At 37.3% G+C, this 16407-nt stretch overlaps 1 protein-coding gene across 3 annotated transcripts; it reads left to right on the forward strand.

Moving 5' to 3' along the window:
- Positions 1–2: 2 nt before the first annotated feature.
- Positions 3–16122, forward strand: ZBTB49 (zinc finger and BTB domain containing 49). 3 transcript variants are annotated; one of them, XR_014945520.1, is made up of 8 exons: positions 3–69; positions 1047–1216; positions 2774–3879; positions 7899–7945; positions 10953–11026; positions 11749–11835; positions 11921–12082; positions 14275–16122. XR_014945520.1 is itself a non-coding variant. In XM_015862796.3 (8 exons), exons 2-8 carry the CDS (start codon positions 1065–1067, stop codon positions 14946–14948), a joined length of 2298 nt encoding a protein of 765 aa, XP_015718282.2. In that variant the 5' UTR covers positions 3–69; positions 1047–1064; the 3' UTR covers positions 14949–16122. The 3 variants fall into 3 exon arrangements, 1 of the variants encoding a protein (XP_015718282.2); XM_015862796.3 differs by having other exon boundaries at positions 11749–11831; XR_014945521.1 differs by lacking the exon at positions 7899–7945 and having other exon boundaries at positions 11749–11831.
- Positions 16123–16407: the final 285 nt, after the last annotated feature.

The raw sequence follows: 16407 nt of genomic DNA on the forward strand, positions 1-16407 counted from the left end.
TCGGAAGCGGAGGGTGGAGGCTGAGCGTGGGGCTGATGATGGGATGGAGCTGCGCGGTGACTGCGGCCGGTAAGTGCCGAGATGAGCTGGGCTGGGGCATGGCCTTGGTTGTCTGTCAGGCTGTGCCGCTCTCCGCTGTCCTCTCTGTGTGCTGCTCCCTCAGTGTGCTGCTCTTGCTTGAGAGTAGCTCTGCGTGGGTGTCCTCCTTAGGGTACTATGGTTAGACTGCGGTTGGACTTGATGATCTTCAAGGTCTTTTCCAACCTGGGTAATTCTATGATTCTTCAGGGAAACCGAGGCATCTGGCTGCTGAGAAAGCCCGAATTCGTGGGTTGCTGAGGGCCTTGTGAAGCCTTCGGGGGGAGGCAAGCAAAAGGTGTGGTTAGTTTGTTTTAAAGCCTGGTAAAAAAGGTGAAGTAGAGGGATAAAGTACAGTGCAATGTCCCTTGAATATGCCAGGAGGAAAGGAAACGTGTGGTAGTGGAGTGTGTTAAAATGGGGAACTGTAACCCTTCATCAGAACTGAAAATGGGGATAACTGCGCTCTTCTCACATTTAAGCATTTTGATTTTTTTTTCTGCTTTATTTGTTAATTAAAAGACTTAAACCAGGTCTGTGAGAAACGTGCTTAGATGTAACAGCAGTGAATGTGATACTGTGTTGATCCAGAGTTCTCCCTGCCCAGAAGCAACTGAGGCTGTTCTATACAAATCTTACTGTTTTATAGGTCTGATATAATGACCTTGTTAAAATTGCTGGCAGTGCGTTTCCTATAGATAGAGAGATGAGTATATTTGCAGCACTGCTTGAACATCTTTGCAGAAGCTTTTTGTTGTAATAAATACTTCATTGAAATCAATATTTTCTGTAACTGCTGCTGTATTTCTACTGGTGAGTGATGCTGTGAAATGTCTTCAGAGCTCACATAACAAGTCTAAACTGGTGTTTCCTTTAGGAGACAAAGAACGGTGCAAATGTTGTCATGTTCTCAATTCATTTTGCGAGTTGACAGTTAAAATTCATTTTAGCGTTTTATTTTGTTGTAGGTAATGTGACTTTCTAGCATGGACACTGTTGCTAGCCACAGTTGTCATCTACTCCAGCAGCTACACGAGCAGCGCATTCAGGGTCTTCTCTGTGACTGCATGTTGGTGGTGAAAGGTGTCTGCTTCAAAGCACACAAAAATGTGTTAGCTGCTTTTAGTCAGTATTTCAGGTACGTGGCAGAAATTTCTTCTGTTTAAAAAAAACAAAAACAAAAAACAAAAACTAAATATTGTTGTTTGAGGTTTTACCTGAGAAGTGGTGAACCTACATCAAGAATTTTACCTTATTAAAAACAGAGGCTTTCCTAGTTTAATGTCTGGATATGAATAAGTAATTACTACAGTGTTTGAGTTTGGAGGTTTTTTTGTTCTTTAGTTGCTTACATTGCTTCATACAACGGATCCTGGCATGAAATTCTGCAGTCAGTATTTCAATATGCAAAGATATCTATGTACATGAGGCGTAGTACTGAATGTGAGCTGAACCAGACAGAAATAATTCATGTTATCTATTTCTGTTTGGTGGTGTCCGAAACAAAATTTGATTACATAGGTAATACTGAACCTCTGCATAGAAGAAATTGTCAGAGAGACAAAACGTGTTTTAAAGACCACAGGTAGCTCATAAAGCAACATCACTGTTTTTCTCTTCTCACTATAGCCCACCCACTGTTGATTTTGCAGGAGATCCTTTCAGAGGATTCTGGAGCACTAATTGTAGTGTTTACCATACTTTATGAGTAAGCTGTTGGTAGATGTGGCAGGTTGTTTTTCTAACCTTGCTTCTTGAAACATATAAAGTTTGACTGCCAATTTATATTTTAATTTTAATTATTATTTATTATTTATGTATTTAATTTTAATTCACTTAGTACCGGCTAGATTATTGAAAAAAGTGAGTGCTGACACATCAGATTAGCATGTAAGGATGAGGATAGGACCAGCTGGATTCAAGGATGCTTCCAAAACTGCTTTTCATTAAACCTCAGCTTCCTTTTGTGTAAGATTCACTGCTCATTGAATTGCCCAACAAACCTAATTTGTGAGCTAGCCCAAAAAGATGGTATATACTTCATCATTTACTGGGAGACTGTCAAGGTAGAGAATAGGGACTTTTAATGTGAGGGTCCTTGCTGAGGCAGGGCCAAGCTGCTCAATATAGGACTGGTCATGCATATGAAAAGCTACAGCTCTGATGCTTTCTATTGAATTGCTGTTTTGTTTATTATCACCATCCTCTTGTCTACTTGCAGAAAAAAGGACTGATGAACCATCTTTAGTAAGGTTCACTGATAATGGTTGGTAGACAAACTTGATTGCCAGAAGAGAGTAATTTTGCTGACTTTGGGGTCTGTCTTATCCTGTATCCAATGGACACCATTCTGGGTCCATTGACTATTGCAAACAGTCCATAAGTACATACCTGCACCAGATTTTTAAAGAGCATTGAGAAGAAACTGTGAGTATAGGATAAAAATAACCTTCTGCTTTAATTTGTACTCTAAGTGTAATAGTATAGGGATAATAGCATGAAACAAATATTTGAGCAGTTTTGAGAAGTTCATCTGCAAAACCACAACAAATTTGCTAAGACCATATAGCACAAGTTTTTTATTCATACCAGGCATTCTGTTTGAGGTGTCTGTGTGTGTATATGTAATCGTTCTTTTTCCTACAAAAGTGTTGTGTATTATTTGTGTGTTTGAACATTTGCCTTATTTTACCAGGACCCTTTTTCAGAATTCTTCAGGCCAGAAGAATGATGTCTTTCATTTGGACATTAAAAATGTAGGTGGGATAGGCCAGATCTTGGACTTCATGTATACCTCCCATCTGGATCTTAGTCAGGACAATGTACAAGCTATGTTGGATATTGCACAGTGTCTTCAAGTGCAAAATGTGCTGAATATTTGCCACACCTTTTTAAAATCTTCTTCAGCCATAGAACAAACAACCAATATGCCTTGTAATAGTGTATTTTCCCTGCAGAATAGTTTGACTGCAGATACTAGTTGTACCAATGACAGTTATGGAACAAACTTATTACAAGAATGTTCATCCGACACACAAGCTAACAAAGTCTTGGCTGACCACCATTCCCATGCATCACAGTCTGTTAATCTTCACACACCCTCGGGTGATATACAGAAGCAGTCCCACAACTCCTTAGATGGCAACTGCACAGAACTTCCCTTTAAACAACCAAATTACTATTACAAACTGCGCAACTTTTACAGCAAACAGTTCTATAAACAAAATGCTTGCTCTAATAATGAGAGGGTAGCGGAACAGTCCTTTTCTTACAATACATCTACAGAAATAAACACGGTACAGAGTAATTCTTGTCCTGTCAGTCACTCTGAATGTATTCTGGAAACGTCTGAACATTTACCGTCAAACTTTCTGGTTCAGCCCTTGAATCAAGTCACTCCAGAACAAGATGCAGAAAGCGTGCTGTTGCAACCCACCAAACAGATGAGGCTGAAAAAGGCAGTACACCTCAAAAAGCTGAATTTTCTAAGATCTCAGAAATCCGCAGAGCAACCCCCAGAGCCTAAAGGAGATGACAGCAGAATAACACAAGTAAATGAATCTGTAAATGAAAGTACCATGGATGTGACGGATGTCAGAGTTACTGAAGAAAAAGAAGCTGATGACTCAGTGAATTCTGAGAATTTTGAACAAACTGTTGACAGTGAAAGATCTCAAGGTCCTTTGGAACAAGAAGGACAGTCACAGACTCCTCAGTCACAAAGGCAATATACTTGTGAATTATGTGGGAAGGCTTTCAAACATCCAAGCAACCTGGAGCTCCATAAAAGGTCTCATACAGGTACAGTTACTGATAACTTGGTCTGCAGACCAAATATTTGGATTGAGGAGAATGTCTTGTTTCTCTTGAATCAGAAATGATGGTTCAGGGTATGTTTTCAAAGGGTTTGTTCATTTGTTTTAATTTTTATTTTCAGTGAATAATTGTGTAGTAATAAAGACTGTGAGACTGAGTCTAGTTCAGTTTAGAGTTTTTATTGTGTTGAAGATTCCTGCCTTGTGTTTGTTTCCAGGGCTCTTTTTCAAGGAGTGTTATGTATTATTTTAATGAAAATATTAATTAACCCGTGACATTGCCATTACTTTAAGAGAGTCAGGTTGTCTCGAAGTCTTAAGGCAGAAAACAACAAAAGTGCAGTTGAGTAGAAGGAAATGTTATAAGAGTTCTAGGCAACTGCAGTTTTTTCTTCAGTGTCATTTATCCCTTGTAAAATAAAACTTATCAGAACTTGATAGTCACCTGTAAACTATATTCTTTCATATTTATCTAAAAAATAATACTCCTGTAAACAAGTAAGCTGCAGAATGAAAGGAAATTTTGAACTTGTTTTGTTTTAAATACTTATAAGTAATATTATTTTATACCTATCATAGATGTAAGTACGTTTTTATTTTAGTGAAAAACAAGACTGAGTCTAATTTCAAGTTAATTAGTTTGTTTGTTCAGTTGAATTAGCATATTCTATTTTATTTTTACAACTAGGAATGCTTTTTAAAGGGAATTTTTAAAGATATCGTAGCTAGTCAAGTAACACCATTGATTCCACGTCCTTGAGACATCGTTGTTTTCAATCAGTACTGTCAAATAATTTTTGCCCTTCTCTTTCCCCAAATTAAATACACAGATGCATCTCTCTAGGTCTTGTCAGATAAACATCTCTTTGCATGGAAGGTATTGCTATCTTGACAGTAAATGAGTCCCTCTTAGCAGACACTAATTGCTTTTATTAATTAATCCTGAGTACCATGAATTTATTTATCCATGTGATTAGTAGAAAAGAAAGTCAGAACCTGAAAATATGAACAGTTTCCATTGGTCTTTTGGAGTTTTTATTCAGTGTCTTTGAGTGCATCTGCATGTTACTAGTAATACTTTGTTATTGTTCTCCCATGAAACTGTTGCATGTGTTTTATCTCCATCCTCTCTTTCTTCATCTTGTATTTTGAATCTGTTGTTGAATTAAACTGACATTACCAAGTATATTTTAAAGTCTTATAAATTTCAGGAGAATAGGTGGTCAGATAGAAGATAGAGCATCTAGAAGAGTCCCAGCTGAGGGAAAGACTCTGAAGTTGGTAAAATGTGAGTTTTTGCTAGAGAATAAATGTGGGAGAGAGACTGCAACTGAGAGAAATGTGTTATAATTTGCCCTTAGGTATCTTAATATTGGGAAGAATCTAGATTTTGTGAATTCTGGTGTCCATTAGATTTCTTGATTGTTTTAAGAGTGCATTGCTTGTACAACTGACTTGTGTTATTGTATGCTTCTGAGTCTGGTAAACTATATAATTTGAGAAGGTGTAAAGTTAACTTTGATCCTTGTGTACTGAGTTGTAACTTAAATGTTAAGGGAATGGACTGGGAACTAAACTTTATATAGAATCACTTTAGGGTTCTGGATAGAAATGTTTCAAAACTTTGACACAACTTTGACTTAGACACAGCTGCATATCAGTGAAGCAGAGTCTATTGGATTTGACTTGTCTGAATCTTGTAATGTATTTTAATTAGTATGACTTCTGTGGTAGAGCTACATGTCTCTCATTCCTTACCTACCTAGGAAAAAAGAAAAAGCTCCTAACCTGTGTGTTCTGTTCAGGAACACTGCTGCTGTCATTCTGCTATGGAGCTCTGACCTCACTGCTGAGTACTTTATCATTATTTCACATTGCAGTGTTGAACAAGAAGGATATAACAGAAGATAAAAAACAGAAAGCAGTTCAGGGGTTAAGAAGTCTCCTGGGTGTTTGTTTAAGCATTGTCACAGTTGTAGTCTTGTTGCTTTCCTCCCTCTCCCCAAATTTCTTTATTGCTGTTGATTCATCATTGGTCTTTGGGGAGATAAGTGTTGGTCTCAGGTTTTTTTTTCAGATCTTTAGTTTGGAGTTTAATGACAGACACAAGGTTTAGGTTAGAAGAATCCTCCTGGAAGTCATCTGATCCGAATGCTCTGCTCAAAGCATGTGAAATTAGGTTAGGTTGTTTTGTTCAAGGCCTCATCTAGTCAAGTTTATAGTATCTTCACGGGCAGAGATTTCCACAGCCTCTCCAGGAAAGTGGCGCCAGTGTTCACCACCCTATGGAGTAAAGAATCTTTTCCTGTATCTGATAATTTAACTCGTCTCTGTTGCCCTGTGTCTTACCACTAAAAGTATCTGGTTTCATCAATCCTCCTATTAGATGACTGTAGACAGCAGTAAGATTTCCTGTTTGCCTTCTTAAGGCTCCGGGTATGGTCTCAGTGGTGACAAGCAGAGGAGAATCATCTTCAGCTGATTAGCTGCCCTCCTGGTAACACAGCCTAGGAAGCCATTATCCGCGCATTACTTGGGAGATGCTACAGCACTCAGTAGTCTAGCATTGCTGCTAGCATTTGTTCTTGCAGTAGGTGCCTGATATGCCTGGTTGTTTGGAGTTTTATGCAGGTATAGAAATGTTCTCTGAAAACTGGCTGGATGTTTCTTTAACAAACCAACCCTTTTTGTTCTATCTTTATCATGGGAAAAAGAAAACTATTAATTTCTTTGAAACAAAGAGAGTGTGCATCAGTACATTCCTAATGGAACTGCATACAGACTACAACAATTACTACAAGGAATTTGAGCCTTTTACTCCTACCTTATCCCTTCCAGTTTTTTGTGTTCCATTCCAAAATACCTCAATGCTTTTATGGCTGTCGGAAGCCCTCCAAATTGCCAGAGTTTGTATATTTAGAGTGATAATAAAATCAAGACTCTCTGCTCTTTATTGTTGAGTTATTGGTTTATTTTATCTTACATTTGGATAAAAGCTCTCTTGAAACTTTCCATTCTTCAGTAAGTAGAAAAGATAAATTTAGGCTAAGTTTTTCATGTAACTAGAAGACTGCTGCCTGTATGTGAAGCAATATAACTATGTTTGCTCTATGATTTTAAATCTGAGGCAAATGCATTTGGTCCTTGATGCTGAAATGGTATCACATGTCAGCAGTGATGGAAAATAGAACCTCAGCACCTGGATACTGCAGATGGTACTTGTAACACTTCTAAGGATGAAGGAAGAATCACAGTGCAGAGAGTACTTGTTGGAAAATAAGACTGCAAATGGCCAAGAGGTGTTCTGGAAAATCTGCAGAATGCATATTAAAATACATAAATAAAAATATATAGACTGATTTCCTTCTGGAAATACCTAAAGTTTGACACAGTCACAATTCTAGATGGAACATCAACTTATTATCAAATACCAGCGTGGGTAGTTTCAAGAATACAAGTTTTAGATACACAGCTTCAGAAATATTAAGTTAATGATCATGTACTCTTACACAAGCTGAAAGGTAAATATACATTTGAGGTCAGTGAATGTCTGTGTGCTGATTGGAGTTGTAAGGTACTCAATGAGCAGAGAAAATGGAATCCTTCCAAATTAGCTTCTCTGTGTTCTATATTCTTTTTAAAGAGAGGGCTGGTGCACTTTCAATGGCTGTTGTTGTAGTAGAAATCTGTTCTGTTCCTGACAGTATGGTACTCCTTTCATCTGGAAAAAAAATATTAACAAAAAAATACAGAGCATTCCTGTTAGTATCAAAACTCTTCTATTTAGTTTGAAATATAAATTCTGTTTCTAAGAAGCCTGCCTTAAAAAGCTTCATGGTAAAAGCTGTACTTCCTTCTTAAATTTCCCCTTAATTATACGGGTAAGTGTCCTTTGGGGGATATTTTTACTTTGACGTTAATCACTTTAAAAGGAAGTGTACAAATTTGAAGCATTTGTGTTCTGCTGCAGCTATTAGAAGTTCTGTGTTCTGTTTCTTCTTTTAGGTGAAAAACCTTTTGAATGTAACATTTGTGGGAAACACTTCTCACAGGTGGGAATATTTTATATTATAGTACTTACCCTTGAAAATTAAATGTTCTGATTCTAAAAAATAAACTTGGTTTTGTGTCTGTAGATTAGATACTTTTTGCTCAGACAGACTTCAGAGATAAAATATTTAAACATCTTATCTGAAAATAACATGTTAAGAGCTTTCGATGTCTTTGACGCGTTTTGTACCTTTGATTCTGTCTGCTCTCAGTAGATACCTGTTATGTATTTTATCTTTAAATGAACATTTGTCTATATGGAGTCACAGCCTATTTGAAATAAGTGAGAACTTTCGTTCTCAGATTGTGCTGTTGCCTTGTGTTTAGAAATCATCTCTGAGTAGCATTTTTACATAAGTTCTAGAAAACATGAACATTTCTTATAATACATTGTATGCACATTGCAATTTAATCTTCATATGTGACCTAAATTAAGTAGATTTTTCTGAATCATCTAGAAAAATGAGTGTCTCTATCATTGGGCTCCATTTTTTTTCTATAAATAAGTGCAGCGTAGTCTATCTGAAGTTACCAAACTCAGAACTTTTAACAAAATTCTCATGAAATTCCCTACTTACACACAGGGCCTACACTATAGTTGTCTTAACTTGCCCTGCAATGCTTGTTTACTGTTCTGAGTACAACTTATTTCTGTTTCTAGAAATAAGTTGTCCAGTTGTCTTGTGCTTCCAATATTTTCACTTTTCTGTTTTCTTATTTGGAATATTTATGCTGAGCTGTGGAAGACAGTGTACTTTTATTCCAACATTGCATCATAATTATCAAATTTGATCTTTTTTAGGAGTCCTGGTTTAGGGATTAGACTTGTGGGGTCTTTAGCCACCCACCCATGTGTGCTTTGCTTCTCTGGCTCCAGTTTTAGAGCTGATCAGGAGGCTACTTTGATCCATGTATCTGATGCAGTTGCAGTCTGTTCTGGAACTAAATATATACTGCATCCAGTGAGCAAGCTATTATCAAGCTATTCTGATCTAATCTGGGTCTGCTTGTTAGCCAGAAAAATTTACCTTTTCCTGCATTTTAATGGCTGAACAGTCACTTGTTAAAAAAAATGGGTATCCACAAATTCCTGTAAAAGCACTTCTGGCAGACATGGTTTCCTGTACTGTAGATCTTTACCTTTGGGAAAGAGGGAATGAAATAGCTTCACATATGCAGTGTATATGGCAGACTGTAAGACAACATGCATTTTTTCCCTTTTATTTAGAATGAAAAAAAACACAACAGAAATTTCTACCTTTTAATTAAGTGCTTTTATAGGACTTCCCTACCCTTTCTGTTACCATATTTGTCTGAAGATACACTGGCATCTGTAAACTTCAGAGTATGAGCCATAGCTTTTAGTCTCTGTGTTACTCTTGTTGTTGTAAATAGGAGCTTGCATACTTCCGAGGTACTTGCTTCTGAATCATGCAAATAATCAAGACCAAAATAAGATGTGAGGATAATTACTATCTATTTTTAGCTGAAAAGGCCACCTCTGATCTTGTTCTTTTTTCAACTTCTCAGCCTGCAGACACAGAGATAGTAATGCTTTTCTTATTTAAGCTTTCATGTTCTGGGCTTTGGAGACAATGCAGTTCTAGTGTTTGGTATGTCAGCTCCTGTTTAATTAAGCTGTAATTATGTTTCGTTTGGTGGAATGTGAAACAGAAACTGAAGAAAGCAGGGAAAATTAAAACTGCAGCTCTTAACGTGGAATAGGCACAAATAATTTTTTGAGAGACAGGGTTCTTTTGAATGACCAGGCCCACTTTCTCCCTACTAGTAAGCAATATGTTGCAATGTGGTCCTCCTCTTCCTCGTGATCCAGGATATCCTATCTTACTTCCTCACTGCCTCCTGCAAAGCTCCTTTTGGGAGCTGAGAGGCGTTAGTTCCTTCTCTTTAACAGCATGCCACTTGCAAATGGAGCAAGTCTAGTGTATCTTCTCCAATCTCTGAACTTATGAGGAAGTAAGATCATTATTCTAAACATTTTCTTTGACTGAAATCCACACAGAAGTTCCCTTACACCTTTTCATTTGGATGGCATATTGTGCTTTAGCCAAGGTTGTGCAGTCTTACAGGCTTAGGAAGAAGACAAGGTACTAATTTTTTATTACTTTTTGGTATTGTCTTGGAACAGTGAATAGCAAACTTATATCCTCATTAGCAAGTGATACAGCATTACAGTTAAGAAATAGATCTGCTTGCTGCTGTCTGTTGAATACTTCTATTCTGGACCAAAAGTGTCTGTTGCACTTCATACTCAGACTCTCTCCTAATCCAGAATATCACATGCCTTTGTCATATTTTGTTTGGTGTCATGGATAAAGGTTAGGATTCTGTCTCTTGCATGCTGCTCTCAAAAGCACCTCTCCAATAATCCTCAGTCTTTGCAGAGTGCAAATTACTTCTTGGAGAAGTCAATTCAATCCATTATCTCCTACAGAAATAGGCAACCAATGCTGCTCTGTTTCCATTTCAACATCTGCCTGAAAAACCTCACAGGGTTAAAGAAGGTTCTCTCAGGGTGTGCATTCATTCTTTTAGTACTGTCTTGCATGTGTGTCTACAGTATTTCTGTTCTGTATATCATAAGCTGTGATTGGGGAGATTGATTGTTAAAGGTAATTTATATTCCTTCTCTAAAGGAGTAGGAAGAAATTATTGAGCACTTAGCTCTGAAGTCTTTTATGGATAGGAAAGTGTTTACTCCTTTTCTTTACCTCCTGCTAGGTGAATTCAGGCATCCTGTTATAACAGTGTTTTGTTAGTAGGTCAGGGAAAATGAGACAAGCATAAGCCATATTACTAGTAAATTTTCTTCTTGATTGCTATCTAGTTAGTATCATTTTTATTTATAGCTGGATCTGTTTTCCTGAATGTTAGGTTCCAGGCTATTTTTCTCTGTTCATGTCAATATATAATTGAGTACATAAGCAATTTGGACTATTAGTAATGATGAGGTACTGGAAGTTAAATGCTAAATTACTGTCCCTTCAGGCAGGTAATCTCCAGACTCATTTACGTCGACATTCTGGTGAAAAGCCTTACATCTGTGAGATCTGTGGGAAAAGGTGAGTAGAATTGTTAATTCCAGTAAAGTTACCATGTTAAAACTTGTTTGTGTTTTCTTTAGTTGTTGTGATAAAGGAAGGGCCAAGAGCTGCTGCTAAATTTTGTTAGAAGACATTGGGTTTATATACTAAAGTATGTAAGCCACTTGTTGCAGGTCTCATTAGTAAGATAAGCTTGTCACTACATGTATGGTCTGTGGCCCTATATAACTTATGTTGTCATCTTTAGTTAAGGATTTATATACTGCTGTATGTATTTTGAACAGTCTGACACACAGTAAATCATGCCTTTCTGTACCTTAACATCAGTTTCTGTTTTCATTACTTGACCATATCATTTTTATTCCATTATATGAGACTTGCACAATATGGGACCTTGATAGATTTAAGCAAAGTATTAAATATTTGTTCCTTCTGCTAACAGGTGGAAAAGAACACTGATTTAGGAATGTTATTAGTACTTCAGAATATGTTAAGTGGAGCAAGTTAATAACATTTAGGGAGGTTCAGGGTTTTTTTCTTTCTTCAAGCATAAATTTAAATATGCATTGCCAACTTCAAAATGTTTGTTTTAAATATATTAATTTGGGCATCTGTGGTTTAGATATTTTTTTTCTTCAGAACACCATGTATTTATTATATTTGATTCCCATATGATACTCAGTTTAGGAGAATAAAGGATCTTGTAAACCCAGTTACACAATTTATATATTCTGTTACAGATTTGCTGCTTCTGGTGATGTTCAGCGTCACATTATCATTCATTCTGGAGAAAAGCCTCATCTGTGTGATATCTGTGGCAGAGGTAGGTAAGAACTGAAGCTTGTGCCTCTTAAGTTCTTTTGATTGAAATGTGATAAGTCATTTTAGACTGTGTCTGTCGTATTTTTCTAGGATTCAGTAACTTCAGTAATTTAAAGGAGCACAAAAAGACTCATACTGCAGATAAAGTGTTCACCTGTGATGAATGTGGGAAATCATTCAACATGCAACGAAAATTAGTAAAGCACAGAATTAGACATACTGGAGAGAGACCATACAGCTGTTCAGCATGTGGTAAGATTTACTGTGCATAGGCGTGATATATCTTAGTTTTTTAAATAAGAAACGTTTGCAGTGTCAACAGAATAGCAACTAAAATGATTGTAAATTGAAATACTACATGGCAAAAATTTCTAACAAAATCTTCTGTCTTGCATCTTCCGTAGTAAATCTTCTGGTGCACTGAACTGTTGCAACTACTGTAAGTTCAAAAGTGAATTTCAGTTGAAGGATGCAGAAAAGGAATAGGGAATCAACATGTGTATGTTTGCCATGGAAATACTGATACTGCCTGCTTCAAAAATGTTTTAATTTTCTAAGTGAAAGCTTGGTTTAGCAGCACTTGGCTATCACTGGAATCTTCCTTCCTTTCTCTTTTTTATTTGGCCATTTGAATGCTGTTGAGGTATAACTGGAGTCAGTCACAGAATTGATAGTAACATTTTGCAACTTTGCTTCAACTTCTGGGATAGAATCCAAACTTGATCAAAGCCTCACACCAGAGAACATCCATTTGCAAAATCGGCTGGCTAGATTTTACTTCCAAATGGTTTGAGAATTGCTCTTTAATCGATGATTCATCCTAGTATAACATGGTTCAGAGATACTGCAGTCTGCCCATATCTCATATATTACTTAGCATCTTGCAGACTACTTACCTTTCTGCCCTTAAGTACTTTATTAATATAATTTCTTCCATGTTTTGAGGAATCAGCTTTGGAGGAAGGTACTTACCATATGATAATGTCTAACTGTGGTATGTTTTATTGGTGATGTCCTGAGGCAGCAACAAAAGCTGTAATTATTAGATCTTGCATCAGTGGGAGGAAATACAGACGTGCAGGATGTGAAAGAATAAACAAACCTTTGCTTTGCTATTATTTAAGCCGATTTATTTTCCTCTTGTCTCCTAGTTGTTTTTTAATCATTTTTTCTGTTTTAGCCAGGTAATCTGAGAGCTAGAAATGCACAAAGGTCTGATCAAGGGTTATGAAATCATTTACAGAAGCAAAAATGCACATGTAATATTCCAGTAATGTGTAATCTTAACTTCTACTGCTTAATGGCTCTTCTGGAGGAAAAAAAAGTAAAGAAAGCAGTAGAATTAAAAGTATGCCAAAAACAGACTGCAATTTCACTGGGCTTTCAGATAACACAGTTGGTTTTGGTTGGTATCTGTCCATTCAATACGAAGTAATCTTTAACTGAGGCGAAATGAGAAAATCACAAGGAGGTACCAGGTTATTTTTATTCTTCCAAAGAACATGAGATGTCTGAATCATATTCTGGAAATTAATGCTTCCTCATTCTATTGTGCTTCTATGCTTTGCCTTGGTTCACCCTTGGTCTTTTTTGTTTTTATTTACAATATGGGAATTGAGTTATTCGAGCCTGTGGTTCGTAACGCAGGCAAACAGTTTGCTATTTTATTGTACTTTATTATTTACAGCAATTAAAAATAGTTTTGATGCATTCTTTGTGTAAAAAGATGGACTGCTGCATTATCACAGAATCACAGAATTGTAGGGGTTGGAAGGGACCTCTAGAGATCATCGAGTCCAACCCCCCTGCCAAAGCAGGCTCCCTACACCACGTCACACAGGTAGGCGTCCAGGTGGGTCTTAAATATCTCCAGAGAAGGAGACTCCACCACCTCCCTGGGCAGCCTGTTCCAGTGCTCCGTCACCCTCACTGTAAAGAAGTTCTTCCGCACATTCGTGCAGAACTTCCTATGCTGTACAATTATGCTGGCTTACAGTTAACAAAAAAGCTGACTTTATGAGCATTTTAACAATGCCTGCTTTCTAACGAACAAATCATTACTTTCTATGATGTAGTTCCAGCTGGAAAAATATAATTAGAAGCATGCTGCTTTACCAGGCAGAGGAACCCTATTGATCTTCATTTTACAGTTTTTTTTCCCCCATCGTAAAGATTGAAACAGATTGAGAATGCTCACAGTTTTCAAATATGAATGGATATTTCTTTCTCTGGAGAGAACAACTAAAGCACTGGAAACAAGAGATAGAAAATCAGTTCAAGGAGAAGAAACAAGTAATTGATTTGTAAAAATAGAAGAAACCCTAAATAAAAGTATCGCAACTGGGATGTACTATAGCTCATCACTTGATCCTTTCTCTAATTAGGGCTTTTTTATGTACCCGTATTAAGAACAAAATCATAATGTTATCTCTTCTGTCTCGTAGGGAAATGTTTTGCAGGATCTGGTGACCTGCGTAGACATGTGCGGACGCATACAGGAGAAAAGCCCTATACCTGTGAAACTTGTAACAAATGCTTCACTCGCTCTGCTGTTTTACGGAGGCACAAAAAAATGCATTGCAAAGCCACCGATGAAGGTCCAAACTCTCTAGATGAATTTACTCAAGGGATTGAAGCGTCTGATCTTGACAAATCTCAGAGCTCTGACTCTTTCAGCCAAGAAATGTCTGTCACGTTGTTACCGGTGTCAGTTAAATTTCCCGTTCGTCCAACTGCGAATTCAACTGAATTTGGCAGTTCTGCAGATTCTTACTGTAAGCTGCGATCGATGATTCAACATCATGACTCAGCGAACCAGCAGAAATTGAATGTGGATTCAGCTAAACTCCCGAAAGCTCAGACACAGCAAACTCCACCACCACCACCATATGCTTATGCAGATGTAGATGGATCTTCTGCAGAAGAAACATTAGAGTCTGATAATATTTCCATGATTCGTTCCTCTATGGTCAGTTTGGACAGTCATTGTAATGATCCACTGGGCAGTCGAACAACATCTGTTGCATACAAGAATACTGAAGGACCGTTCTTCTCTAGCATGACACTATGGGGTTTAGCTATGAAGACCTTGCAGAATGAAAGTGAACTGGAACAGTGAACGGTCGAACAACTACATCAAAGTTTCGTTAAGGCATTTCATGCAATAGATATGTCTGTATTATGATTACACTGCAGTGTAAAGAAGTCTGAGCTAGTTTTTAAACCCACTAGCTTGAGTACTGGTAGAAATCAAGGTACGTGCCCAGAATATAGAGTAGGCTGCCTTTGCACTGCTGCTCAGTAAAGTTCAGTTCTAGTTTTAAGGATCTGTGTTCTTCTGTGACTACACTATGTAGCTGATGTACTAAAATTTACTATTCTACTATTTCTTTAAATCTGATAATTTAAGGAGGAGAGGAGGGGCTAATGTCTAATTGCATTATATGACTGCAGTTCAAATGCAGGCCATCAGATGTGAGGATATACGTAGGTTGCTCCCAAAGTAATGCCTCCTGTTATTTGCCATGGAAACTACAATAGGCACAAAGAGCACAAGTGCACTATATGATAGAGCAAGCAAACAAGTTCCCAGCTACTAAAGACTTTTTGTTTTAGTACTAGCTGTCTATGTGAATGTCTGGAACGTGGCCTGCCTTTCACATCACTGTTGCTACAGCCAAAATGCACCACTCACTGCTATACTGTGCTCACATCCGCTGTTTGGTTTCCATGTATGTTCAGCAATTGTCAACAAATGGAAATAGGTCTAATTTTTTCCTCATGGAGGAAGTCAGCAGCACACCCTTGCTTCATACACACTTCCATGTCAGATGCCATTTTGCTGCCATCTGTCACATAGCAACAAAATGTAATGGAATATCGATGTGAAGATTCAACCCCTGCTGCCATACTGCCGTCATCTGATGTCAGAAGGCTGGTATCATAACATAGGAGGCATTACTTTCAGAGCAGCCCTTGTAGATGTGACAGGTGGAAAATGTCGATCAAATCCCTTGTGAACTTGGGTTTGAAAAGTAGTTTTCTTACCAGTAGGACCATCAGTTTACATGACTTGAGTATTGTGACATTAAGATTAAATGTTAAATACTGGATAATATTTGTGATAGTGCAAAGTAACTGTATATCTAGAAAGTTTATTTTTTTTACAATAAAGTCTTTTTTAGTATTTTATAAGCTATTTTGCATAGAAGATTATTTGTACAATGAAGATCAAGATCAGGAGATGCTAACTTAATTTGAATAAAGGGGCAATGTTTTACGTTGTACCTTAATTGCTCACTGTGTTTCATCTTTCTATACAAGCTTTCCAATAACATAATTCCATCTGTTCTAAGTATCTTTACAGTTCTGATGGGAATATAAAATAAGTGCAGTCAGTGCACCAGTAAATTGCCTTGCATTTCAGTGAATTTGTGTAAAACATCTGCTAATTAATGGGATGAATGATAAAAACTTTGCATACAGGCCTTCACTGCTTTGCTGCTTTGAATGGTTGTGTTCATTTTCAGTACAGATCTGCATTTTTTGGCTGCTTGTCCCTGCTGGTTTAACTTCTT

Source organism: Coturnix japonica, chromosome 4 (genome assembly GCF_054131305.1).
Source record: "Coturnix japonica strain WE chromosome 4, WE-NBRP24, whole genome shotgun sequence".
Taxonomy (NCBI): Eukaryota; Metazoa; Chordata; class Aves; order Galliformes; family Phasianidae; genus Coturnix; species Coturnix japonica.